The sequence below is a fragment of the Talpa occidentalis genome, unplaced genomic scaffold (assembly GCF_014898055.3).
Source record: "Talpa occidentalis isolate TD23 unplaced genomic scaffold, MPIMG_talOcc4v2.1 talOcc4.5, whole genome shotgun sequence".
Classification (NCBI taxonomy): domain Eukaryota; kingdom Metazoa; phylum Chordata; class Mammalia; order Eulipotyphla; family Talpidae; genus Talpa; species Talpa occidentalis.
The window spans coordinates 126,505,681-126,533,388 of NW_023604861.1; the positions used below are offsets into that span (position 1 = coordinate 126,505,681).

Sequence of the window (27,708 nt, forward strand, 5' to 3'; positions counted from 1 at the left end):
AAAAGGGGACAATCCAAAATGTATATTCCTAAACTGGAAAATTACTCAGCAATAGAATGAAGTGCACAACCCAGATGGACCTTAAACACATTTTGCTAAGTGGGAGCAGCCAGATATAAAGGAGCACATATTGTATGATTGCATTTATATGAAATATCCAAAACAGGCCATTCATAGAGACAGGAGGTAGATTAGCAGTTGTCAGGGAATAGGGATGGGTGAATGGGGAGTGACTGTTGATGGGTGTGGGGTTTCTTTGGTGGGTGATGAATGTGTTCTGGAATTAGTGGTGATGGCTGCACGGTTTCATAAATATTCTTAAAGTGTATACTTTAAAAGGGTGAATTTTATGATACATAAATTTTATCTCAATTATTTTTTAAAACCCCCCAAATGGATATTTTACCCCACCCCCACTAGGATGGTTAAAACTAAGAAAAAAGACAATGACATTTGTTGGTGAGGATGTGGAGAAATTGGAACCCTCATTCATCGTTGCTGGAGTTGTAAAACTGTTGCATGCCATTGCACAATGGGTGGCCACTTTGGAAAAGAGTTTGACAATTGCTTAAATGTTAAGTACAGAGTAACCATAGAACTCAGGAATTCTGCTCTGAGGTATTTATCAAAGAGAAGTGAAAACATCACAAAGACTTGTAAATGAAACTTCTGAGTAGCTCCATTAGTGAGAGCCAAAAACTGGACCTTGAGGGCATTATCTTAAGTGAAGTAGGTCACACAGAGAGAGAGAGAGAGAGAGAGAGAGAGAGAGAGAGAGAGAGAGAGAGACACGTAGGCTTTTATATGTGGAATCTAAAGCAAACCCAAACTCAGAGAAAGAGATCAGATTTGTGGCTATCAGAGGTGGGTGGGCAGTAGGGGAGTCAGGTGCGGGGAGAGCTGGAGATGATGGGACACTATTTGGCAATAAAAAGGAAGAAATTCCTGATTCCTAGATCGACACGGATGAAACTTGAAAACGTCTTGGTGAGTCGTGAGCCAGAAACGAAAGTGATCCCATTCATGTGATGTTTCCAGAAAAGGCAAAACTAGACAGAAAGCAGTGAAGGGTGGGAACAGCAGTTGACTACAAACTGACATGAGGGGAATTTTTTATAGTGCCATAAAATGTTCTAAAACTGGCCTGTAGCGATTGGTTGCACAGCTGTTTAAATTTACTGAGACTCATTGAATTGTACCCTGAAAATGGGTGGATTCATGGTATGTAAATTATACCTCAAAAGTCTGTTTTTTAAAAATCAACAGTCTGTGAATTGTTGTACAGGACTCTGGATATATTTGAATCAGAAAAAAAAATTATTTTCTCACAATAGACTCGTCCACCCACTGACCTGAGCTTTAACTTTGATGCCAACAAGCAACAAAGACAGCTTATTGCCGAACTGGAGAACAAAAACAGGTGAGAATGCAGAGGTCAAAAACGTCTCTGAAGTCCAGGATTATCGGGTGAGTATCTGATTTTCGTTTTCCTTGCCGCCTAGCTGGCTTTGGGCTGCAAAGGGGGATCTCACACGGTGATACAGGGCAGCCATGTCCGGGGACACCAACTTGTGTGTCCCTGCAGGCTGCCCATCCTGGTAGCCCCAGACCCTGTTCACGTGTCCTCAGGTTGATTCTTAGTCCCTGTGCCATCTCCCAGCCACAGTGTGTTCCCTTCTCACTGTCCTTTCTCTGCTGCTCCCAGGAGCCTTTTACTCTATCTAGTCATCTCTTCCTGGCCATTATGCTGCATGTGACCATCTGGTCTTTCACCAAAAAGCCGTGTAAGGCATACAGACCAGACATCACATACGCGCGCACTCAACGGTAGAACGAACCAGGACAAGGAGATTGTGCGGGCATGGTAGGATGGCAGCCATCATCACTCAGAGGCGCAGGGAAGAAAAGACAGGGGAACACCTGGGGCAGTTAGCACCTGCGGCCTGCCTTATCAAGTGGCAAAGAGCTCTCTTTGCCTTCCCCAGAGAAGATCAGTTTTCTAATTGTCATTTTCCTCTCATGGAGATTTTTCAAGTTCTTGAGAACAGTACTTTTATGACTTGTTTTACCACAATGGATGGTTTCGTTAAGGAAATTGCAAGTGAAGCGTTAAGAAGAGTCCGTTTTGCATCTTGGTCATTCGGGAGCCATCAGAATGGGGCTGTAGAAGCGTCTGCTGCGAGAACACAGACTTCTAACAGGGAAACCCAGAGCTGGAAGTGCTGAGCCGCTGTCTTTCCTCTTCCTCTTCAGGGAAATCCTGCAGGAGATTCAGCGTCTCCGTCTAGAGCACGAACAGGCTTCTCAACCCACCCCTGAGAAGGCCCAACAGAACCCCACACTGCTGGCAGAGCTGAGGCTGCTGAGGTAAGTGGGGAGACGGCCCCACTCCCCGAGTTATAATCTGTCTCTGTAAAACTTGTGTCTCAGGAGACCAAGGGCTAGACTCTGATTATGAATACAGCGAGTCCGGTTAGAAACAAACAGCCACAGCAGTGCAGCCGTTCTGCTGCTGCTTCAGATGTTTGGTTCCATTATTGATCACCCCAATAACTGCAGGCTTCCTCACACTGGCAGGTAGAGGCAGACCCAGCTCCACAGCCGGGGGAGCAGTGGTTACAGTGGGGATTGCTGCAGGCTCTTGGCAGGGGTGGTGCCCCCCCATCCTCTGAGCACATTCTCCTGCATGTCACATTCAACGCAGGGCCCTGTGAAGGAGCGAGTGTTCCCTCTGCAGAGATGTGGAAACAGGTGGAAATCCCTTGCCCCATGGTTATGGGTCCCTCCCTCTTCAGCATAAAGCAGACTGTTTCAGGTACTGAGAAGGCAGGATCCAAGTGGGGGTGGAGAGCATGCTCTTCCCACATGGATGCTCTTTTTGGGGGGATGGGAGCATCTCCCTGTTGACTCTTAACCCCAGAGCGTGCCAATCAAGAGTTACTAGGGTTTTGCTACTATCCATCTTAGAAAGAGGTGCGTGTACTCAGCTGGAAGTGAAGACATATGGAAACTCAGTGAGTGACCTGATCCTTGCCAGCCTGCTGTGTTTCCAAACAGGAGGTTCTTTCTGTGTAGGCTGTAACATTTGATAGTCTACAGTTGACTTAATGTGTTGTCACCTGGGCTTTCTTGAATCCCAGTTGAATACCTTTGACTTAGGTCATTCAGCTTTTTAACCATGGCTTCTTTTTCTAGAGAATGGAAATTATTGTTTTTCTGTAACTATCCTACTGTTTAGATTTGTATCAATAAATGTCATAATTTAAACTGTGTGGCCAAGAATCATTCTAGATACAGAGGTTCCCATTCTCCTGAATATACATTTTGGTTTCTAAATTTGGTTGGACTGAGGTTTTGGTTGCTCTGTGGTCCGCTCTCACATGCTGGTACTGCGGCCCAGTGGGGTGTACCAGGAAGGGAGGGAGAACCACGCTGCTGAGTCAGGCTGAGTATAACAGGGCATAACTAAGCCATCAGCATAAGCTGCAAATCGTCTCCTTCCCCTCCTCAGCTCAGGCACAAGTGACTTTTGCTATCTATAAGAACAAAAGGCGATCATACTTGAGTCTAATTGTTGTTTGAAATAAAATCACTAGAAGAACTTAGTTAAACTGGGAGGATCTGAAAAATATAAATTTAGTAGGTAAAGGGCTGAGTCCAGGCATGTCACACAAGCAGCAAGAAGCAGGAATGTAATTTCAGGCCAAGGAGGGTCTACACCCTGAGAAAGCAGAAAGGAGTTAACAAAGCAGCTTCACCAGAGAAAGGAACTATTTAATTGATGTGCCAGATCAATTGGTTCTGCATATGAATAAAACATATTGGCTCTCTGCCTCCCACTGTATTTAAAAAAAAAATCCACCAAATGTAGTATATACATATTCTGATTTTTTAATGATGAAACTTATATGTTATACTGCAATGTTATGTCAATAAAAGAAAAAAAACAGATGGGTTAAACATAAAGACAAAACACTGTAGAAGAACATATAGGAGAATTTTTTAGGATTTGGGGAGAGAAAATAATTTTCCGGAATTACTAACCATGAAATAAGTTGGTGAATTCATCTCAATTAATATAAAGAACTTTTCTTATCAAGACACATAAAGGGCAAGATTCGTTTGTATGTATCTCACATTCTGCTAGTGTTGGTCAATATCTGAATCCAGGAACTGCCCACCCCCAGCTAGTATAACAAACAACGGAGGAGATTTTATCTCTAGGGTTAGTGGTTATGATATTGAACACCTGGACTCTCTTTTCCCCTCTTATTATTTTCAAGGTCTATTTTTTACAATAATATATGAGACAAGTGTGAGATAAATGAAGCATAATGCTAAAATGAACACCCATAAACCCACATCCTGTTTGAGAATTCACACCTTGCTAAAGCCATGTCATCTGTATAAGTGCCACCTTATCCCGTTTCCATGTTTCCACCTTCCCCACAGAGCCCCTCTCCATCCAGAATTTGGTTCATCACTCTCTTGCTTTTTAAACTGTATTATCAAATATGTGTGTATTTACGTATAATAGAGTGTGTCTTCTTTGCACTTTGCAGAAATGTTATTTCATGCAGTCTTCTGGGACATTTCCCCCCTCAGAATTACTCTTTTAGACCTTTCCATGTCCTTGCATGTAGGTGTTGTTCAGTATTTGGTCAGGCACAGCACAGAGAAGGAGAACTGTAGGCTGTGGAGTTCAGGGGAGAAAGTCTTCCCAGAAAATTGAATGAGTCAGTTCCTCCTTATTAATGTGTGTGTGTGTGTGTGTGTGTGTGTATTTTTGGGGGGAGGGATTTGGAGAGTATGAAAAATCAGAAGACAGTGATTCCATCCTAAAAACTTATACTCTAGTTTTGGAAGCAAAACATAATTTGCTGGTCAGTTAAATAATATTGTTCAATGTTAATAGCATGGATATTATAAGAAATCTCAATAGAGAGAGAGAGAAATACATACACACAGGCCAGAAGCAAATAAATCCTTGAAGGTGGTAGGATTGAGCTAGACCATGAACATAGATTTGAATAGACTGTGAGATAAAACATTTCAGGTTAGAAGTAGAGTTGGGGTCCAGCATGTTTTCCCCAACAAGAATGGCATGTGTCAGAGAGGGGGAAGTGTTTGGGGATTTGTTTTCAATCACCCGCTGTAATAATCTTTAGGGTGACAGTGACAAAAGATAAAATTAGTTGATAATTGAAACCAGACTCTGGAGAGCCTTAAATGATAGGTCACTGGAAGCCCTTGGAGGGTTTCAAATAAGAATTTCGCTATGTTCATTCGATGTAAATTGAGCACTTACTGGATGCATGATACTCTTTTAATCATTCAGTACATGCAGAGATTAGTAAGGCACATCCCTGACCTCAAGGATTTTATATCATGGTAGGAATGACAGCAATGCAAGGCAAAAAAAAAAAAATCTGGTGCCACAGAGAAGCACCAATTGCTACAGTGATAAATTAAGCAGGGCCTGATGCCTCCTGACATAATCAGGAGCAGTGTCCTGGGAAGAGTAACATTTGGCATGGATGTTAAGGAGTAAATAAGATTTGGAAGAGAGGTGAGAGTAGCTGTGACTTGTAAAATGATGGCATCTATTTAGGGAAAAGTGAACCATTGACTAGAGATCCAGATGTGGAAGCGAATAGGAGGTGAGGCACTGAAGGCAGGAATGTCAGTGGGGTGTGGAGCACCCTGTAGAATTAAAATATGAGCCACAGATACAATTGAAAGTTTTCTTTTTTTTTTTTTTTTAATATTTTTTATTTATTTGTTTGTTTGTTTATTTATTATTTATACAAGCACTGGGTACAGTCAGAAGCGTGGGAGGGTGAGAGAATTCACCAGGGCCAGAGCGGGGAGCAGAGCAGGCAGAAGGACCGAAGTACACTGCTGAGGGGAGCAGCGGGCGGCAGGAGAGGTCTGCGCGCCATGTGGGACCCTCCTCCGGTGGCCGGGGAGCAGCCGGGGATCGAACCGGCGCTGCAGAGGCTGCGGGCAGCTTCGCAACCCAGCGCTTAACCGCTGCGCCACCGCGGAGGCCCCAATTGAAAGTTTTCTGACAATCACATTGGAACCCTAAAAGGAACCAAGTGTCTCATGAATTACAATGCTAGTGCTTGGTATATTATCACTTCAACATGTAACCAATATTACAAAATTATTGAGACATTTTTCTTTCTTTCCCCCTAGTAAGTGTTGGAAATTCCGTGGGTATGTTACATCGAGCCTGTGTCTCGACTCAGACTAGACACATAGCAGATGCCCAGCACTCGGGGGCTGTGACTTCTATACCGGGCAGCAGAGGTCTGGGAATCAGTGATGCTAGAAATTCTCTTGAGATTATTCCTTAGGATGATGAAATGAACACAACTTTCTTTTGAGCACCATTGTAAAGCTCAGTGTAAAGGAGACTTTCATGCCCATTATCTTATTTTACCCTCAAAATATTGCTGCTGTTGTTATTAGTCCCATTTTAGAAAAGAGATAATTGAGACTCTGATTAAATGGCTTGTCCAAGGTTGCATCCCTAGTAAATGCTGGGCCTCGAGTCTCTTGATTTCTCTGCCACTGCTTTTCTCTCCCTGTAGCAGATGAAAGCAGGATGAATCAAGCTAGGAGACCACTGTATTGGGGGAGGGAAGGGGCTCCAGGGTAAAGTGAGAGAGAAGTGGACATAAAAGGGCACAAAATTTTCAAGAATCGTTTGAGCTGCGTGACTGCTTATAGGATGTGAACAGTAATGCACAGAGAAGGACTTTCACGACACCTGGAAGAAAAAGTAGCAGAGATAGGAGAACTGGAAAAGAGAATCATTTGGAAAGGAAAGTCTGAGTTTGGGTTTGGACATAATGAGCTAGAACTAATGACACAAAATCTGTCCTCAGAGAAACTGAACTCTCTTAGACACAGTCATCACAGCGTCTGTCACCCTTGCTGAGCCTGGTGTCTGGTGCTGGAGAACCCTCTTTCCTGAGCAGCTTTCACACATCTCCACTGTTCATTTAAATTTAGACTGGAATGAGGAATTTTGACTTCCTGAAGAACCTTTAGAATCATATTATTTTCCTCTCTCTGACAAGGCACGCCTTCCACAGCGTTTGTATATACTGTTCTCACAACAGTATATGAAGGTGTGGGCCAAACAGATACTGTCACCACTATAAAGTAGCCCAGGTAATGACCTGCTCAGCATCCCACTGTAAGTTGCAGAACCAGGTCCAAAACCCACTTCACCTGAACCTAGACCCTTCTTGGAGGGTTCCTGTGTCTCCATTGCTGATGGGCTATTCCTCTGAGACAGGCAAAGGAAAGATGAACTGGAGCAAAGGATGTCGGCGCTGCAGGAGAGCAGGCGGGAGCTGATGGTTCAGCTGGAAGGACTAATGAAGCTGCTGAAGGTAAGAGCCCCCAGACTGCCTCCTCCAGCTCAGCTCCGTCCCACCCCCTCCCCAGTGCTGGGGAAGCTGGGTGAGGTCAAAGGCTCATTGCTGCCTGGACCCCGCGTTCAGGGGCATCTCCATAGAGTCAGCCTAAGTCAATTTAAAGTCATCTAAATTAGCCTAATGCCTGATTATAAAAAAATTAGTAACTGGAACTAGATTAATGTCCCTGAATAGTTGCTTTTGTGAAAAAATAGGAATATTCATAAGTAGGATATTAGTTATGTGTAAATGAATATTTCTTGACTCTAAAGTGTAAGAAGAGTTTTTCAACACTCTATCTAGATTTGATATCTTGGGATTTGAGTATATTGGGATAATTCAAGTCTCTAGTTTTATTGAAAAGTATTTTACAACTCCTACACCCTGGAGCAGAGAAAGGCACGCGTGGTGTGAAGCAGCCTTACCTGGACAGTGTTGCTGGCCCTAGAAAGGAATGTGGACCCAGCGTGGGGCAGCAACACCAGAGCACATTTGTTAGAGTTGTTAATTCCTGAGGCCTGTCTATATGGGAGACCGCTGTGTTTCGTGCTATGACAGAGTTAGCAGCAGGAGTGGACGCCACAAAGTGGGCAGTGCCTCAGAAGCCAAGCTGAAGGGGGTGTATTTCATCCTGTGATACAGGAAAGTCATGGAAGGTTTAGAAAATAGCAGTTCAGGAAAGTACGCAGAACAAGTTAGAAAGGGAAGGAGCTGCAGGCTAACAGGAGGCTGATGAAATTGTCTAGGCCCCAAGTGACAGTAGTCTAGACGCGCAGCAAAGCCCAAGATGTCCCCTTGGAGACTTTCCTTCAACTTCTCCATTCTAAATCAGTCCCTTAATAATGAAGCTCGTGGGATTAGCAACTTGGGCAAGTGTTGTGGGGTTTTGTTTTTTTTTTTAATACAAGAGCCGGGGTACCGGCCAGATGCACAGGAGGGTGAGAGGATTCACCAGAGACAGAGCGGGGAACAAAACAGGCAGACTGATGAAATACACTGCTGAGGGGAGTATCGGGTGAGACAGGAGAGGTCTGCCTCGCCATGTGGGTTGCTCTGAGGCCGGTGGGGATCGAACAGGCACTGCAGAGGCTGTGGACAGCCTCAGAGCGCTTCGCTCAATCGCCTGCGTCACCAGGGAGGCCCCAAGTGTTGTGAGTTTTACATTGACTTTTGACTTACTCAAGACAATCACTTCTTCTAGTCTTGAGCTGAGTTCTTTTCCTAGCTTTGGCCCTAGGTATTTGGGTGATTTTGCCTGGACATGTTTCTGCAGTAACCCTGTTAACAGGATTTCTCCTGAGAAATAGTTTGTCTAAATGGGTCTTCTTTAAAGAAAACCTTATGCATAAAACTTGGCCCAAATCCTTCTAACAGTTGTCAAGCATCCAGCTAAGCAACCCAACCACCCACTCAAGACAGCAGAGAGGTGCTTACATGCATGTGGCCTGTGTAACATCTCCAGTCATCTGGTGCTTTGAAGGCCCTGCCATTGTGGGGTTAGTCCATCTGTAGGACATCTTTATGTCAACTCTCTCTTTCAAGAAGAGGCTTGCAAACATTACGCAAAGATGGAAGGTACCCCAGGGTGATTTCTGTAAAAGTCAAAAAGTTTATGCAAAACAGGGAAGTCAGAATGCATCTCCCCTCACTACTGCTCTGTGCTTTCCCAACAGGAGCCTTGCCCTCAGTGTTTCTTGGAGGTCCTGGCTCCGAGCCCACTGCATCTCTGTGACCTTACAGTGCACCCCTGACACTAGACTCAGGGCTAAGCAGGATGAGCTGATACCTGGCACTCTAATCCCAAACTCTGAGTCTCTTTGTATTTCCAACGGTTGTTCTTCATTTACAATTTCACTAAAATAAGCCATACCCTTTCACCCGTTTTATAGGATCCCCAGTAGCTTCTTAAACGCCTTAGCATTTACACACCTGACAGTCTAACACCATTCAGACTGGAAGGAAGAATTTGCAAACATAAACAAGAATGTTGTCTTTTAATTCAGTCATTAGAATTCACAGTTGAAACTTCGTGCCTTTGAAAGGCATCCAGCTTCCTAAAATGATTACAATATAATCTTGTGTGCACTTATATGCAGTCCTAAAAGATCACACATTGGAGTCACTGACTTCCATTAAAATTTCAAAGATGTTTTCCTGCTATTAAAAATATATACTCCCCAATTCATAATAAAAGTGCCCTTTAGAATCCTAATTTTAATTTCAAAGGACTGTCCTGCTTTCGTTGGTGTTCAGTCTCCTCTTATTTAATTCTCTCATAAAACAGCTGTAAGTAGTTAGTCAAATGGACTGTCAGCCCACGTGGTCTGCGATACTCGTAAATTAAAATATGCCACACGGTAAGTTTCCATTTCATGGGGAGTTCTTTCATTCTACTGACTCCCTGAAATATTACATCTATTTATCTGAAAAATGATAATTTTAAAAGCAAACATAAGAAGTGTTACCATTGTTCATTAATTCATTCAATAAAAGTCTTAAGTCCTTTTTTTTTGAAACAAGGCAGGGTAAAAATTAACAAAAACATACTGGGTTTCTAAGTGTCATGGTTAGGAATTTGATATAGAGTGGTGAACAAGTTTCACTCACTGTCTCCATGCAGAATCAGAGACCTTCTCACGGTAGAGTGACAGCACATGGACTGACAGGGCCCACATTTCAGTTCATATCTTTTCTTTATATTCTTTCCTCTGATGAATGTGGATAGGCATAAACTCTGCCTCAGACTTCTTATTTGGTGTGTTATTATTTCATTTTCTCACTCATGTTCCCATATATTTCCACCTTGCTTTCCTTTTTCCAAGGATGCTTTTGAAATGCATTTATAAGGTGTGTTTTCAGTTCAGCCTCATCTGCCAGCAAGGTTTGAACGTAAAGTTTTCTATCAGTGACTGCAATAGTTACATCATTACATTGAGTGTTTAACCGGATGTCCCCATGTAGAAGAAAAGCACACGTTTTTAGGTGACATAAGCAGTTCTAGATTTGTACTTTGTAAGGTATTTTTTTTTAAAGATTTATTCTTTTTTGCATACAAGAGCTGGGTACAGGCCAGAGGTGTGGGGGGGTGAGAGGATTCACCAGAGACAGTGGGAAACAAAACTGGCAGATTGACCAAAGTACACAGCTGAAGGGAGCAGTGGGAGAGCCAGGAGAGGTCTGCTGTGCCATGTGGGTCACCATCCTGGCCGGGGATCGAACTCATGCTGCAGTGGCTGCAGATAGCTTCATAGGTTGCGTCTTAACCCCTTGCGCCACCAGGGAGGCCCTGTAAGGTATTGTTAAGTATTATCACCTCCTTTAAATCACACTGACTCTCAATCTTGTCATCGGTCAATATTTACTGACCCCAACTGACTAATTGATAACAAAAAGATCTGTGGCCTTATATCTGATCTGCTTATTGTGTTGACAGAACCTTCCAGGCTTTATCTAAATAACGTGTGTGAGTTTCAGTGATACAAGCCATCCTAACTAACACTTTGCCCATCCTCTCCCACATGGGAGGGTCATGGGGGTCGGGAGAGGCCCTGAGTCCTGAAATGCTGCCCGCCTTCCCTTCCCTTCCCCACCCAGCATGTATCAGTGTCTCCTGACAATAATAATGATTTCGTGTCTTTAGACAAACCATAGCAGGTCATCAAAAGTTTAGACATGAAACGCTGCTTTCGGAAATGTCCTGTTCTGTTGAGCCAAAGCACTGCTATCTCCCGTACCAAACCTGGGCAGGACAGCAGAAATGAGCAGATGTCTTAGAAACAGTTCTAAGAAATGACTTACTGGTCTTTTGACCTCAGATGCAATTTCAACCTGTCAGGATCACCCCATCCCTCTCCCACTAGCTCAGTTCCATCTGAACACTTGGTGCCAGCAATACAAACACAGTTTTTAGTTGTGTAATAACGGTCCTGTGCATGTTTTCCCTGCCTGCCAACCAGAAGAAACGTGTTCTGCCCTACAGGGGAATCTGGCTAGGAAGGGAGACTAATTCTGAACTATTAATACAAAACTCTAACTCCACCTAGCTAGAGTCATGCATACCAGATGCAGAGACTTGGTCTGGCTAACCCAGCCAATGCTCGCGGACTCCTGGGCTCTGTGCTGTAGGTTTGGTCAGCCTCCGGCAGCTGCCTCTGATTCTGAAGAGCACATTCCTGCACGGAGTTGAAATTTCCTCAAGAGATCTCTTCGTGCCCATGTCTCTGATAAGAATGGAAATTATTTTTCTCTAAAATTTACTTCCCCTCCCGCTTTGTAACCCATTGCTTATAGGGCAACCCTTCCCACCATCCCACCCAGATCTAAAGGGTGTGAAAGCTCAACTCTCATCCATCCTGAAAATGTCCCACATATGTGTTCGTAAAGACCGCCTGCATGGGTGGATCCAGCTGACATAAAGCCAGTACAACAGCTTTTGGGTTTCTGTATTTGGGGCAAGTAGAAGAGGCTCCCCGGCCAAAGTTCCCCATGAAAGAGAAAGCAGCCCCCCACGAAAATCCAGAGTAGCTGAGGGGCAAGGGACAGACAAGGGAGAAACTCAGAAGTGCTTCTCATCTCCACCTGCTGCTCTCTGCAGTACCTGGCTGGGTACCCACGGGGGACGGCAGGCCAACGCCCCCCAGGCAGTCCTGTCAGGCTGTGAGGGACAGAGGCCGGCTCTCACGTCTGTCTCCAGTGCTTTATGTATAAGAACCACTAACTGAATCTGTGTTGAATTAATGAAAAACTGAGGTGGAGAATTCTTTCTGGAAGTCCTCATACTGCCCTGGAGCAGTTTCCAGCTTGTTGTGGAGGGATGGCGATGCACGTGCGTCCTAGAAAAAACCACAAGCGGCTTGAAAGCAAGTGGCAGGACGAGGACCATGGATAGATGACTCTGTGGTCAGGTGGAGCTGCAATTCCCTGGAGCTTCTCAGAGCAGAGTTTCTCCAGCGAGCAGCACTGGAGTCAGCTGAGGAAAGGCCTCTGCACACACTGGTAGGCCCCACCCAGAGTTTTGACTCAGGCAAGGTGGGGCCTAAAACCTGCATCTCTGACAGATTTTCAGGTGATGGTGCTGCAGCCTGTCTGTGCTCCTCACGCTGACAACCACCATCCTAGACACACGTACTTAAACACGTGCGGATATGGGGAATGAGAAACAAGGATGACTTCGAGTCAGGGTTGAGCTGCTGCTTCCAGTTTAATCCCTTTAGCTATGTGACCTTGAGGGGTCAGGCTCTCTATAAACAAGGAAGTTGGACTGGATGGTTTCTATGGTCTTTCCTTCCAACGCTAGAAGTACATTTGATAACCGGATGGGGCAGAAGCCTGCCACTTGCTCTGTCCAGCTGATGATGCCCTCCTGGCGGTCAGGGCCTTTGCCATCTGAGCCCATGGGCTTTGCCTGGTTTGCCTGATTCTTCTGTCATTTCTTCCAAATGTTTATGGTGATGGGCATTAATTTCTCTCCTTTTTCCCTCTGTCTTTTTTTGTTTGTTTGTCTTCAACACCCTAGGAGGAAGAGCAAAAGCAGGCAGTAAGTGAACTTCAGAATTCTCCACCCAGCTCTGCTCCTTTTGCATGTTCTTCTCTTTCTCATCTGTCTTGTGCCTCCCCTCTCCTCCCTGCACCAGATCTCGCTGCAGAATCGGTCGTGTGTAAAACTCTTGGCAGTTATCTCCATGTTGTAAATTGGCCTCCATGTCTGCCTCATGTTCCCCTAGCAGAGCATGTTATTTGGAACCAGAGCTTGTTGAATTTTTTTTTTCAAGGGGCACCTCTGTGATGTTTATTTAAATATGCATGATTAGCCAGGCTACAATTGCATCTTCCTGCACTTCATTCTCTGCGCTCTGTGTTTAGGGTGACTTTAATCACTTGAAACACTTTTTGGGGTGGTGAGGGTGACCTCAGGTCTAAATAATTTGTCATGAGGGACTGTGCATGAAACTGAGTAGTTCTTTTGATGACTTCAGTATCTTTAGTCTTGAACAGACTCCTGGATATCCCAACTCCTCTCACCTTCTTAACAAAATTGCTGCTGGTAGCTGAATGCTGGTCCTGGAAGTGACTTCTGTTCAGTACCTGCTCCAGAGGGAGCTCTGGTTTTTCTGAGCTGTGTGGCTATGGCATGGTGGCCAGGGAAGACTTATGTTTATTTTTATTTTTCCTGATGACCACTAACACCAGAAAATCAGGGGAGGCCCTATCCACCATAGTAACGCCATGTTTATATAATATAGTACAACTTTGGTGGGAGGGCAGAAAAGCCTGATCTTTTTCACTTACCCTACAAATATGCAACATTGGAGAGTAATTGAATAGTAGAGTAAGGAAAAGAGAAAGAAAGGAAGAGAGATAGGTGATGAGGGAAGGAGGCAAGAGAGAAGTAAAGGGGAGACAGACTGTCAAAAGAAAGAAAGAAGACAGAGTTTGGGACTGGGATAGGTTGCAACCCCAAAATCTCAGTGGCCATTTGTTTTCTTCCTTCATTGGCGCATAATTTATTGCTCGGAGCTTATGGCCCTTCCTTGCACCAGGTGCGTGCACGTGGGCAAAGCAAGAGACCAGGATTGAAAGTCAAGGCTAGTCATTCAGGGCTTGTTCCAGGAAGTGACAGGTTATCAATCCCACTCTTTGTCATGGTCAAAACAATCACCTGACCATACTTAACTTCATCGGGACAGGGAGGTTTAATCCTCCAGTTTGCTTAAAAAAAAAAAGAGAAGCAGGTGCTAGTAATGCCTGCTTACAAACAGAAGGACGTGAGATTGTGTTGGAGGGAAAGAGAGACCATTTACTCTCCTGTTCCCTTCTCCCAGCCCTTCCTGGGCACCCCATCCCCTTGCTACCAACTGTCCCCTGCCTGCTGGCCCAGGACATCACCTCACACTGACTACCAGTATTTCCTTCCTCCTGTCACCCTCCATAGCCCAAAGATGCACTTTATAGCTAGAACCACTTACTCTGGGAACTTACTAGAACAACCAGCCAGACCAGCATCTCCTGATCCCTCTTTGAAGTGCCAGCTCAGGATGAAGCTTGTACTTAGGAATGCCCTAGAACTCACCTGAGATCTCACTCTCAGAAGAAGGACATTGTGTATATTTTAAGGGTAGCAGTAGAACTTCCAGTCACAGTTCATTTTTTAAAAATATTATGGATTATCATGTAATCCAAGAAATCAGAAATCACCACTGCTAGTACATTATTTCTCAAGTTCAGCCACACTCCCAGTACCCTGCGTGGACTTAGGACCTCGTGGTCATTCTTGTCTTTCCTCTCTCACCCTCGCGCCTTCCCTTCACTTTTCTCAGATCCAAGGGTCATGAATGAGGGCAGGACTGCCTGGCTACTTCAGACCAGTGGCTGTTCGACCTTCCACGTACCTGTAGTTTACCAGGCTCAGGAATTGGGCTCTGTCATTGAGTCAGGGTTCATCAGGCCTGTGATAATCGTCAGACTGTAACCAAATGGCCTTGTCTGCCTTCTTCACTGTACATCCCCAGCTGCTAGCCCAGTGCCTGCCACATGGCACATACTCAGTAGTTGCTGGATGAAAACAGATATTAAGCAAATTTACAAGATTTTCACTGAAGAGCAGCATGAATTCACAAGTGTATTAATTGTAAGGGACATGACTGGTTTGAGTACCTATAGCAGTAATTTTGCTCAAATTACCCCTGTGAAATAGGTAGACCCATTGAGGAGACTAATGATGGCTCAGAAATGTCATTTATAAAGGGGAATCAGAAAAACGAATTTCACTGTTACCAAAAGAATAGGAACACCAAGCTAATATATTATTATTGTTATTAACACTGTATTATTTCTGTCTAAAGACTAGATACTGATTATGTAGAATAAAATCATTTTCTTTTAATGCAGATAATCTATAAAATGTGAAATATCTATAGTTATTGGTTCCATTTGAAAATATTTTGAGCATTGCTCCATTAAAATCCCAGTTCCTGCAGCCATAAATGTAGTTCTAGAATATACCAGCATGTTACAAAGAGGCACACAGGGTGATAACAGACAGCAGAGGACCCCTCTGGCAGCGGCAGTGCCCACCTGAGCCACTCCATTCGTGGTCAGACAGTATCCACATCCAGTCTGGAGGGATTTCAGTGTACAGATTCATTCTAGGAAAATCTCAGGCTTCCATTTTCCCCAGTGACTCAGCTTCACTGCTTGATTTCTAACACCAAATTAAATGAGCTATCCAAGACCAAGGGGCTCAGTTTATTCATCAAGAATACCTTTTTTCTGATTCCCCTATTAAAAGATGATCACCTTTTCTATAAGATCAACATTAGGCTAAAGGCTGTAATTTCTATAACTGTAGACAGTACTCTATAAGGATGGGGTCTCCCAGATGAGCAGTAGGGTTACAGAGGTGGTACTCTGAAAACAATGTGATTAGCGGAATCCCAGGGATTCTCTAAGAGAACATTGCTGTACTTGGAACCTCTCTTTCAGTCCGTTGGGATATCAGGCAGAATCCCACGCCCTCTCTGATTTCCAGAACTAGACAAATAACCCACTACAACTTCACCAAAAAAGCGTGTGCGGGCTTGCTCTCCGAAGCCCGTCTCGACCACAGGTCCACCAAACAGGCCTCAGAGGAAGAGCACTCAGTGTTTAGTTATCCATGGTTGACCCATGAGGGCTCCGACACTTTGAATATTAACTTTGTAAGTTTAAAAGGAAAAGTACTTTTTTTTGGGAAAAAAAAAAACCCTATACAACAGGAAATAAAAACATCCCATGAGATTATTGGTGAGTTCACCATGAGATTATTGGTGAACTCCTTGATGCCAGCATAAGCTTGTCAATGATTTCTCCTACTGGTTGGCTAAACCTGTGGGCACAATCTCATTGTGAAGTGGTCCACATGCCTCTAACATGTCCTGGAGACTGGCTGGCCAAAATCTGAAATAGAAGCTTAATCTACTTTTTCCTGAAAGGCAAAGGGTTGTCATTCATTTATTTATTCAGCATTGTCTTACTACTTTGAAGTCAGTGAGCTTGGCCTTTCGAAAATAAGGGAACTCCTACATAAATCCCACCCTCAAATAGTATGAAAATTAGCTCATGGTTGGCATTATGCCCTAAATACAGAAATACAAGCCAGGTCAGTGATGTCCTGGGCCCGAGGCACCGCTGCCGCCCTCCAAAGTTTGCAAACTCTGCAGATATCATTGGGTAAACAAGGGTCAGTGTGCTGTGCTAGATGCCACAGACCTGCGTGTGGGCTGGGTCAGGCCTGGTACGCAGACCAGCTGCGGTGCCCGCCGCCCCAGATGGCTGTGTGCGAGTGTGTAGAGTGTCCTCACTATCAGTCTTGCTCCTGCCCTCACTACAGGGACCTAGCAGTTTGTTGGTTTGTTTTTTAATTTGACTTTTTTCTGAAGAGGAAATATTGTTACAATATTAAAAATAGGCATTTGTATTTCATTCCCTGAAGACTCTTTGAGCACCTGCAAAGGGTTTAGTCTGAAAACATAAGGGAAGAAAACTTTTAGGTCTATGCGGCTTCCCCAGTAATGTCCATCACTTCCACTAATGAAAGGCTGAGAGATTTCCTTGTCTGCTTTCTTATTCCCCGCCTGTACTATGATTCTGTCTTTTCCTCTTCTGACCGGAATGCGTACAGCTGGTGAAAAATACCCTCCAGGATCTCCAAGAAAAGCCTCTACACTCCACTCTGGAGAAATACTCCTTCCATTAGAAAAATACTGAATTCCTAGGACACACTGCCTCTGCCAGAACCCTGCAGCCGAGTCTCAGCAAAGCACCAACAGAAAAAAATGTCTGATCGCTGCAGGGCTTTGACGTAGGACCTGGAGAAATGAGGGGTACCATTGACTGCAGAGTGAAACTGGGAGATGATCTAGGTTAGGAAGGGAGCTTTGATCTGATTTTGAACATGCTGAGTTACACAAAACAGGCAGTAGTCAAGCTTTGTGTCTGGTGTGCTAGATTTCTGTGGACCTGCAACTGGGATCAGAGGGGAAACAAGGCTAGCGATGTGGATGTGGAAGTCTTCAATCTAAAAGAGGGTTGAAACCATGAAACCATAAACATGAGCTGTATAGAAAACCCATAGTACACAAAAAGAGGAAAGAAGTCAAAGGAGGGATGGGATTGTGGCTTCTGATGGAACCAGAAAGTTTCTAGGGGAAAATCAGTAAGACCAATAAACCAATAAGATAAGGAAGCCCAGGGATTTTTTTGGAAAGAAAATTTTCAGTAGTGTGCAAGCAGTTCTGCAAAAAAGGCTTTGTCTTCTCCAACCTCCTGCTCCCCACCCTGCTGGATAAAGGAAGGAGTTAAATCTTGAGCCTGCCATGCTAAATGACAGTGATGAGTTAGGCTTCTAACTCACTGAACCTTGTTGACAAAACCTTGTTTCTGTCTAAACATGTATAGAACCTTTATAAACCTCAGTTTCCTCATCTATAAACTTCCAGCTCTATAATTCTTTAATCCTTTCATCACTGATACCAATCAGTGTATAGGAGAGAGGCTATAAACCCTGAAAAGTGCAGAAATCCAGCTGGGTTCATTGGACCGGTTCCTACTTTTGTGGCTTTGAAAGCCCTCAGGCCCTCACTTCATTGTCTGGGTTTTCTTTCAATAACCAACTTCTTTCCCAGAGTTTATCCATGCCAGCCTCCTACTTCCCACTCTTGCAGACAAAAGAAAGCACCCTAGGAAAAGAATAGCTGCTTCCGTGACCAGCTGAAATGCCCTTCTCAAGCCTTTCCTGCCCTCTGCATCTTGGCCATGCCAAGATGGGGTCTCACCCAGGATCCTCTCTTGACATGTGATTGGATCTGTGGGCCTTTGCTTTGAGAGTGTCTATAGACACTCTATAGTGTCTATAGATTTGAGTTTCCTCAAATCTTGATGCTGTACCAATCTCCAGGGTTTTAGAGCTGACCTCAGGCTGGGTCTGATGTTCCACGTTAATAATACTAAGGTTGGAGCTTCCTGGCCTAGAGTTCTTAACTGAGATTAACATCTGCTGAGTTTCAGCTAAAAGAAGCCTGTTATAAACGGTACAGTAGACTCTTGCAATCTTCTCCATTTGTTGCTAATCACAACTTGGCAAGTAGGATTACTCTCGTTTGGAGCTGCAGTATAGATGTCCCAATGCTTTAGAAAGGAAGGAAGGGAGGGAGGGAGAATGTTTTATAAAATTAGAGGCAATGCAGAGAGACAGTTAACTGCCCCTCAAGCTCTACCTTTAATAAGAACCCATGCCAACTCAGCATGCCTTCAGAGCTGGCAAGCCATAAATCCTTTATTATGTGTATTATCATTAACAGTCATATAATACTATTGATTCACCACCTTCACATTTTTAAATCTTTTTTTAAAAGATTTACTTATTTATGCATGTAAGAACTAGGGTACACGCCACAGGTTTGGGGGGTGAGAAGATTCACCAGAAACTGAGTGGGGAACAGAACAGGCAGACAGACTGAAATACACTGTTGAGGGGAGCAGCAGGCGAGACAGGAGAGGTCTACTGTGCCATGTGGGTAGCTCCCTGGCCAGGGATTGAAATCGTGCTGCAGTGGCTGCGGATAGCTTCATAGGTTGCGTCGCAACTCCTTGCACCATCAGGGAGGCTCACACATTTTAAATTTCTACTCCTATATTTAACCATATCAGACCTAAGGAAACCAAGAAAGAATCTAGGTGAGTCTTAGGCCTAAAGCTGCCTCCAGGACATCTCTCAAATATATAAAAATAAGAGTCTATTCTTGGGATCCTTGAAGGTTCTAGCCTAATCTGAGGCCGCTGGTGGCCTGTCCTTCCTTCCATAGCAACTCACGCCTGGACAGCCCCCCTCCTCATGGCTCTGAGTCACCCTCAGCCAGATTTTCATCCTTAGCACTCTAGACATTTGGGCCAGATGGTTCTTTTTTGAGGGGGAAGGGGGAGATGTTCTGTGCATTGTAGGATGTTGAGCAGCATTTTCAACCTCTACCTATTAAATCCCAGAGGTGCCCATCCAGGTACAGTCACCCCCAATTAAGAAGTACTTCTCTGAGCCCAGAGCACTCTTTCTCTGCTATGTAGTCTGAGCCCTCAAGATGTTCTCAGAATCCCTTAGTCTGAGGTTTAGATCTGGGGTGGGTGGTAAAGGATTCCTAGTCACCTTCCCCCACACTAACATCTGCTTTTGATCATCTGCTTCTCTCCTCTCTGCTCCTTCACTCAGGTGCAGTCTAGTCCTTTTTTTTTCCTCCAAAAACTTGCTTGTCTCTCCTGCTCTCAATTCCTGTCACCATTCTTCATGCCAGCCTCTGTCATCAGTCGCCTGGTCTCCTTGTCTCATGTCTCTTGCTTCTCAGTCCCACCTTCCTATTATCCCCGGCCAGATTCCTAACTACACATCTCACTGACCACACCAGTCCCACCTGGAAACCTTCTCTTGCTCCCTCCATGTTGCCTGAGTCAACTCAAAGATACTATGTAGGTTCTTGTAGAGCCATTAAAAATACAACTTTAAATGTTAAAATCATTCTCAGCTGCAAAAAACTGAATTTGTCCATGCACTGTAGTTTGCCCGTCCATGGTCCAGTAAATGAACTTGGCCTTTGATTCATGACTCTGGATGCTTGAAGCCCACACTTCTCTTTCCCATCCCACATCTTCTGTGGCCCCCACATGTCAGCCTTCCGCACTGCTCCTGGTCCCCCGAGGCAGCCTTCTCTCTCGGGCACAACACCTCTGCTCACGCCTGTGCTCACCTGAATTGCCCTTCCTGAGCCTTCTCTGCCAATTGAAATTAGACCCCTTAAGATACTCTCAGATGCCACCTCTCCTATGAAACTTTACCCCATTCCAGAAGGTCAGAGTTAAACCCTCTGCTTCTGTGCTGCTTTTCCTTTGTCCCTCTGTGATGGTGCAGATTCCATCCCCTTTTGTATGCTGGTTATATACCTCCCTAACTGCCCCAGGAAGCTGTGAGCCTGTGGAGAATGGAGACATTCTGCTTCTTAGTAACCCCCCCAACTTCAACACTCCCCCCAGTACTTTGCAAATTAGATTAATGGCAGGTTGTACTCTTGAGCCCTGTGTAAAGCATTTTATGATCATTCTCGCCAACCTGTGAAGATATTATCTCCATTTCACATGTGAAGAATTGGGGATACAGAGAGGTTAAGTAAGTTGCTCAAGATCAAATAGCGAGTTAATGGCGGGGCCTGGACTCTAACCACTGTGTTATATGTATGTAACAGGGACTCAGCAGAGTGGTGGGGCTCACTGAGGTTGCCATTCCTCACCATACAAGTTTTGCTTGCCCATAAGTAGCATTTTAATTGGACTCGTTTGAATTTTAAAATATTACTAATAGGTTCTGGCTGCTTGCCTGATCATTGATTTAACCGTCTAACTAAGGAACCTGCTCTCCTGTGAGCCTATCCCCTTTTTTTCCCTACTATGCAATCTGAGTGTTTGGCATTCATTATATAGGGATTTTTCCCTCCGCGAGGCCCCTGATCACTTTGTGGAGGACTGGCTTTGAAATCCTGAAATGAGAATTAAAGGAATACCGTTTTCAAACAGAGCTGAGCAAACTAGGAGAAACAAACAGAAAGAGGGTAATTCTAGGCTTGGAATTTATGAGCTCCCCAATCTAAAAGTTTAAATCTCAGCTTTCTTTTCATCTTTGGTTTTATGGTGAGTTTTAATAGGTTTTTTTCTTTGTCTCAGGAATTTAATATGCTTTCCTCCTTCCAGTAAGAAAGATAACTAGACACCTTGCCCCCCACCCCTTTAAGCCCTGGGGTAAGCTTTAGCGTCTGTATAATGTAGTTAGACTTGAATAGGGGCAGAATCCTGAAGAGTGAGTGCCATAACCTCTGATTCGTCGCCAGCAGTGATCACACAGCGCCCAGTCATCCTACAGTGGCCCTTCTCGTCTGCAGCGGCGACCCCCACACACCTCCACTGTGAGTGGCAGGTTACGTGTGAGCACCGAGTTTCCTGAAGTAATGTGGGAACAAACAGGTGTCAGCCCTCTGCAGAGGGACCTCATAGTAGGCTTTCGGTGGCCCCGTTCTCCCAACCGACAGCACAGGTAAATGTGCATTGATGGTTGTGAGAGAAGAGGCACCATAAAACTCTTCAACCCGTCTCTCAAGTGTGTAAAGTCACGTTTATCGTCAGGAGTTAGTACTGCACTTCAGCTTGTTGTAGACACCTTTTCTAAGCTAGGGAGGTCCCCGGCATCTTCTTTACCTGATCTAGTCTGCCCCAGTGGGACCCTCCCTGCTTCTTTGCTCACTGCCATGCAGTGAGCAGTCTGTCATGCCAGTCTGTCTTGTCTCCACCTGTTCCCATCGCCTGCTCACCTCCATCTAGGTCTGGACCTGCAGGTCCTTAACTCTTTCCTGCAAGGCAGTTGTTGTCAAATCTTGCAGCAGGACAGACAGCGCAGCTCAGAGAACCCTCCCTCTCCTTTGACTTCCACATTTGATGAGCCAGCTGCCTTTTCTAGCAGAGCCTCCACCAGCACCAGCTCAAAACAGTATGTGAGGTTTTTATTTACCTTAAAGAAAAAAATACACAAAGTCCATTCTTCATACATCCTAGTTCTCTGTACACTCACACCTGCCTCGCCCAGATTTCAGAGTAGTAGCTCCTTCCGCCCAATGTTGTATTTTTTTTTTTTGTTTTTTGTTTTTTCTGAGAGGGCCTTTGAACATCCGCAGTAAAGAGGCCAGTTTGTTTAGTTTAAACACACTGCAGCAAAATGAAGGTAATTGTCCACGCGGGCCATCTGCTACCTGGCAGGTATCCATGAGTCAGAGAGAGAAATGGAGACTAAAGTATCTCCTTCTGTTACCATGATGACAGCTTAGCTCAGAGTTCTATTGGGGTATGTGTGCAGGGGGGAAGCAGTTATCAAAGCTCTGTAGAAGGTAATACCTCTCAAAATCAGGTTTTTTGCCACAGGCTTTTGTGGGCTTGATTACCTGACTATATTGTATGCCAAGGAGATAAAAAAAAAATGCATATCTGTTCCATGCGGAAAAGGAAGAGGAGGAAATAGTGTTTCTGGAGCACCTACTGTGTGCCAAGCACATGTCAGGGATGCCTTACAAGGCCTGGAATGGCACACACCATTTCCCTGCCACAGACATTGTCCAGGCACGGCCAGTTCTCTGCCACAGGGGGAGAGTCCCTGTCTCTGTCGAGATGTCGGCAGATGGGGGGATCTGTGTCCTCAGGTCAGTTTTATGTAAAGTCAGGTTCTCTGGCAATCCCTCTACCTGTCTTGGCTCCATGGTTAGCTTGGTGTTCTAGACAAGACACTAAGTCATAGTCACTCCGCTCTCCTTTCTCACACTCTCCTTCTGACCTACTTGCCGGTCAAGAAGCATTGCCAGCTGCAGCAGGAGAGGCTGACCAAGCTCTTCCCCTCTGGCCTCTGGAATGCCGGCCTTGGTCCCTGGTGCTTTGGTCTCTCCTACAGTTTGAGGCAATTAAAAGACCCAGGTAGCTAGTTATCTGTGACCTTGTGACTGCTGCAGGCCTCAGTCTCCTTGAACATAAATGAATGCTGAACTGAAAAATTAATGTAGAGGCCTGAACCCTTTGAAATTATAAGCATCATTTCTGAGCCCTTTTTTTGGAACACGCTACGTGGCCTGCTCAAGTCCTCGGGGTGTTTGCTGATGCAGAAGTGAAGAGCAGACCAGAACGCATCTCAGAAGGTAACACTTGTCTAGGACCATATTTCTGGCAGAATTATTTCCAACTACAAGGGACCTCTGTGTTCCGAGAACCTGAGTTACAGGCCATTTATTGTGTTAGTTATTGGTGAGAGGCACAATGGCCTGTGCTGTGTGGAAGCCTTTGTTATAGGTTGTATCACAGTGAGATTCCACTGGCCTTGCGTCAGAAACCTAAAGACACCAAGTACAGCAGCTTGAGTAACATTCAGTGTTGTTCCACTATAACACTTAGAAAAAAATATCCCAGCCAAGGTTGAATGAAATGGCCTTGTTCAAGGACCTGCTAACATATGATGTTTTGCTTAATGTCTGTTTCCAAGAACCTCTGAAGACAATGTGGAGGATTAACCATAGTGTGTTGCAAAGCCCTCCCAGGCTAGCTGCCCCTCTCCTGGCAGCTGAAACCCAGGGGCACAGATTGTTTTATACCCTCTCCCCTGGGGCCACCTGACCAGCTCCTCCACCTTTTCCAGTTTCCATGCGATTCTCTGGTTCCCCATAATCTCGACCACTCTGATGTGCCTCCACTGTGGTGCCACTAGATTGCTTTGCATTGACAGGAGTGCTTGGCGGTCTCCAGGGGGAGGATTTGCCTCGCCTCTCTGGACACAGAAGCCACCTGTGCTTTGGAGACAAGATGCAACTGTACAGTGCGTGATCCAGCTGCATGTTTAGTACGTCCAGGCCCAGACCGATCAAGTGGGCAGACAGTGAGCAAACCCGTACCTGGTTGCTAGGTGATTGTCCACATGGGGAGAGTGCTCTGTCCTGTGAGTGCTGACTCAAGCTGTCTGCTAGGGAAAAGGACGACACAGGGTGTGACTGCAGGGAAGGTCACGGCAGGTCTGCTTTCCACATGTAGCTGTCCCGTAAAGTAGTTCACATAAGGCTTCATGGATGACAGATAGATGTAGCACTCCCCAGAGGTATGGTCAGCTCTGGCTGCAGCTCCCCCTTTCCATTACAGAAGAGGGTCAGGAACTTGATCCATCCCATTGTTATTTAACAAATATTTATTAAGCATTTATAGCTACTAAACACAATGGCGAGAAAGAGATTCTGACAGGTGGCCAGAGGACAGGTCCTGAGGAGGTGCTGATGGAGTCGACACCCAGAGGACCAGCAGGAGCAGGCCAGACAGCACTGGGAGGATGGTGCCAACAGCAGAAGTGTGGGCAAGGGCACCAGCCTTCCAGGAGATTAAAGGAACTGTTGCTGGTCCTTGTGCTTTTTTGTCTAAACCACCCAGCGGCAGTCAGTTGGCAGCCTTGCACCAGCGTCCCCCATCTAAGACCATCCAGGCTTCCTCGACCCTCAGCTTCAGGCCTTGCTGGACCATGTGCCTATCAATTGACATGACTTGCATCCCCCCCAGGACCCTTGGGATTGGCTGACCTGGCTGTGTGCCAACCAGTGTCACTCTCTGGAACCTGGCAGATGTCACACAGGGCCCCTGACAGCACAGCCTCGCTCTGCGTTGATCCAATGTGGTCCCAGAGCCGAGAACTGGAATTCTGACACCCATGGAAAAAAGAATGGCTTCTTGGTAGCCTTAGCTTGTCTCCTTCTACTGTGCTTGGAACAAAGCTGACTCTGGAGTCTGATTTTTTATCTTCATCAGAAGACATGAGCTGGGCACCGGTCCCAGGAAGAAGGCCTGATTGTTTTCAAACTGATGGTGGACAGTAGGTTTCATTTCCTGATTCTAGAGTTTTAGCCACCCTTGTCCATCCCTCTTGCCTCGTTCATCCCCATCATCATTTTCCTACTAAGATATTTGCAAATGTTCAGATTTGTGTTCTCAATAAGGGGCCTCTTTGTTCATCTTGGCCTTGCCTCCCTGACAGCCAGCCTTCAGGCAGCGGGGCCTGACTGGAATCTCACCAAGGGAGATTTATTGAGTGCTTGCCACATGTTTAACATGGGGTTGGCCCTCTGTGGGGATGACAGATAACTGTCATACACTGAAGTGAGCTTGGATTTCAAAGGCCACATACTCCAGCAAAAAAAAAAAAAAAAAATTCGGGGGCTGAATGTCCCTCATGAGTACTGTCTCAGCTTGACTCAGCCTGGGACTTTCCAGGCAGACTCTGAAGGCAGCCTGTTCAGAGATGTCCCCCTTCCTCCACCCGAGACTGGTGCTCTGCTTTGGGTGCTGGGCCTCAGCGGAGGGGTGTCCACAACTGCAGCCTGACCTGTGCCCCGACCATCGTGTCCCTGGTGGTGAGCAGGCCTGGTCCTCACAGGCAGCACCACCCGCTCCGCAGCTAAGGCGTGTGAATGCTCAGGTCCTCCCTGCCTCCAGGCACAGCCTCACCAAGGGCTGACTCCTCTGCATGACCAGGGCTCGTCCCTCTGACCTTATCAGCCATGGGAAACCATTGACTGCTGGGGTGCATGGGGCCTTCCTGGAGGCTATACAAGCTCATGAAGTATAATTGACATAAAATTATAAGTGTATATTATGGTGATTTGATATATGCATACATGGTGAAAGGATCCCCGCCCACATCTAATTAAATAAGTTATTTAATAACACAGCCATAATATCATATATATTTTTTTAAGATTTATTTGTGTATGCATATAAGAGCTGCGGTGTAGGCCAGAGGTGTAGGGGAGGGAGTAAGAGGATTCACCAGAGACAGAATGGGGAGCAGAACAGGCAGATCTATTGAAATACACCGCTGAGGGGAGCAGCAGGCAAGACAGGAGAGGTCTGCTGCGCCATGTGGGTCAGCTCCCTGGCAGGGGATGGAACTCAGGCCGCAGTGACTGGCATTAGCTTGATAGCGCCGAGACTAACCCCTGCGCCACCAGGGAACCCCCATTTGCCTGTCTTCTTCAGAAAAATGTCTATTCAGTTCCTCTACCCTTTCTATTCACAAGCTGTTGTGAGGAGCAAGTGAAATAAGGTACATGAGTGAGTTTGCAAAGAGAAGTGACCCCCGGCCCTCCAGGCGGCACCCGCTGCTCGGTGCAGTCTGTCTGTGGAAAGGCTTGCCCTCTGACTTTCCTTCCATTCTCCGTTCTCGCTCCCTGCCTCCCCCCCACCCCCCTGCTTCCTCTCTCCAGGGCTGGAGGCAGCCTGGTTCCTTCCTTTCAAATGTGACCCTGCAGCGCACTGCACGGCTGCACTGTCCCCTCTTGTGAGAGGTGAGGGACCCTAGGTAACACAGCTTCTCTGACCCCCCAGGCCCAGGCCACCGGATCGCCGCACACATCACCCACGCACGGAGGCAGCCGCCCGATGCCCATGCCCGTCCGCTCCACGTCCGCCGGCTCTACCCCCACGCACTGTCCGCAGGACCCTCTGGGCGGAGTCGGGGGGGACATGCAGGAGGCCTTTGCACAAGGTGAGTTTCGGGAGCAGAGATTAATGGGGAGCTGGAGACATGGGCAGGATTCCTACTGAGATTTTTTTTGCAGTTTCTTTTCTTCTGTGCACTTAGCTCTGAACAATCAGGTTTTCACATCCTGGATGAGTCAGTCGGGTGCTGGCCCTTCTCATTAGGTGGGCTGGTCGCCACTGGGGGTCTGGAGGCTTTCCATGCGCAGAGAACAGGCGGCCTGAGCTGTGCTCTTTCTGGTGGGTAATGGGAAGTCCCTTGTCCTTTGGATTCTAGAGGAATTGGATGAAATAATCCCCCAAGTCATGGGCTTGGCCTGGAAAGTCTTTAGAGCCAGCAAAAGAAGGAAGGATAGAACTCAAAATAGAACCTTGCTGCAGGCACTTTGGGGCTGGGATGCCACAGTCCTCCAAGGAACTGGTGAGCAGCAGTTTCTATAGTTAGGGGAGACGGGGCGGTTAAGGAAACCTTGTTGGGGCTGCAGGCGAGGAGTGGGGAGGTGGTGATGCTGGAGAGTAAGTCCTGCCTCGGGTGAGAGCACCTTGGAGCAGTGGTTCGGGATCCCAACTCCTGCTTGTAGCTAAGAAGTGTGGAGTTGGCAGGGTCCTGCTCTTCCGGCAGAGAAGAGGGATCACAGCGTTGGACCTAGGCTCCTGCTCCTGACAGCTGGCGAGCAGGTGGAGCCGCTTCAGCCCCATCTCCCCTGTGTCCTGCCCCGTGTCCCAGGGCCTGGCAGGCTGAGGCATTTGCGCTCTCTCCCCGAGCCCACCCACCTGGCATCGCCATCTGCTCTGACTCTCCTCAGGTACGAGGAGAAACCTCCGCAATGACCTGCTGGTGGCTGCTGACTCCATCACCAACACCATGTCATCCCTGGTGAAGGAGCTCCACTCAGGTGAAGCCAGAGCTCCCACCCGGCCTCACGCCGCTCCTTCTGCCCCACCCTTCTCGCCTCCCCACGTGCTGAAGTGTCACATCTAGCACACGTCATCTCATGTCACCATGTGTCACCACGTAGTCTCGTTGCCTTCTAGGAACACACTGGATGTCCTCACCCACCTGGCCATGGTCATAGAGAGATAATTGCACATTTAGCTTTCTCTTAAGAAGATGCCTGTGGAGCAGACACAGTCCAGACACTAAAGAAATTCAGATCTCTAA

General features: G+C 46.1%; 1 protein-coding gene across 5 annotated transcripts in view; it reads left to right on the top strand.

Moving 5' to 3' along the window:
• Positions 1–27,708, top strand: part of DTNB (dystrobrevin beta) — a 192,356-nt gene that overhangs the window by 156,252 nt on the left and 8,396 nt on the right. For 4 of the 5 annotated variants that reach the window (XM_037528399.2, XM_037528400.2, XM_054701272.1 and 1 more), the window contains 6 exons: positions 1,335–1,420; positions 2,254–2,367; positions 7,313–7,409; positions 12,949–12,969; positions 26,394–26,553; positions 27,353–27,442. In XM_037528399.2, the coding sequence (XP_037384296.1) occupies positions 1,335–1,420; positions 2,254–2,367; positions 7,313–7,409; positions 12,949–12,969; positions 26,394–26,553; positions 27,353–27,442 (568 nt within the window). The remainder of the gene's footprint in view (positions 1–1,334; positions 1,421–2,253; positions 2,368–7,312; positions 7,410–12,948; positions 12,970–26,393; positions 26,554–27,352; positions 27,443–27,708) is intronic. The other variant, XM_054701271.1, reaches the window with a different exon arrangement.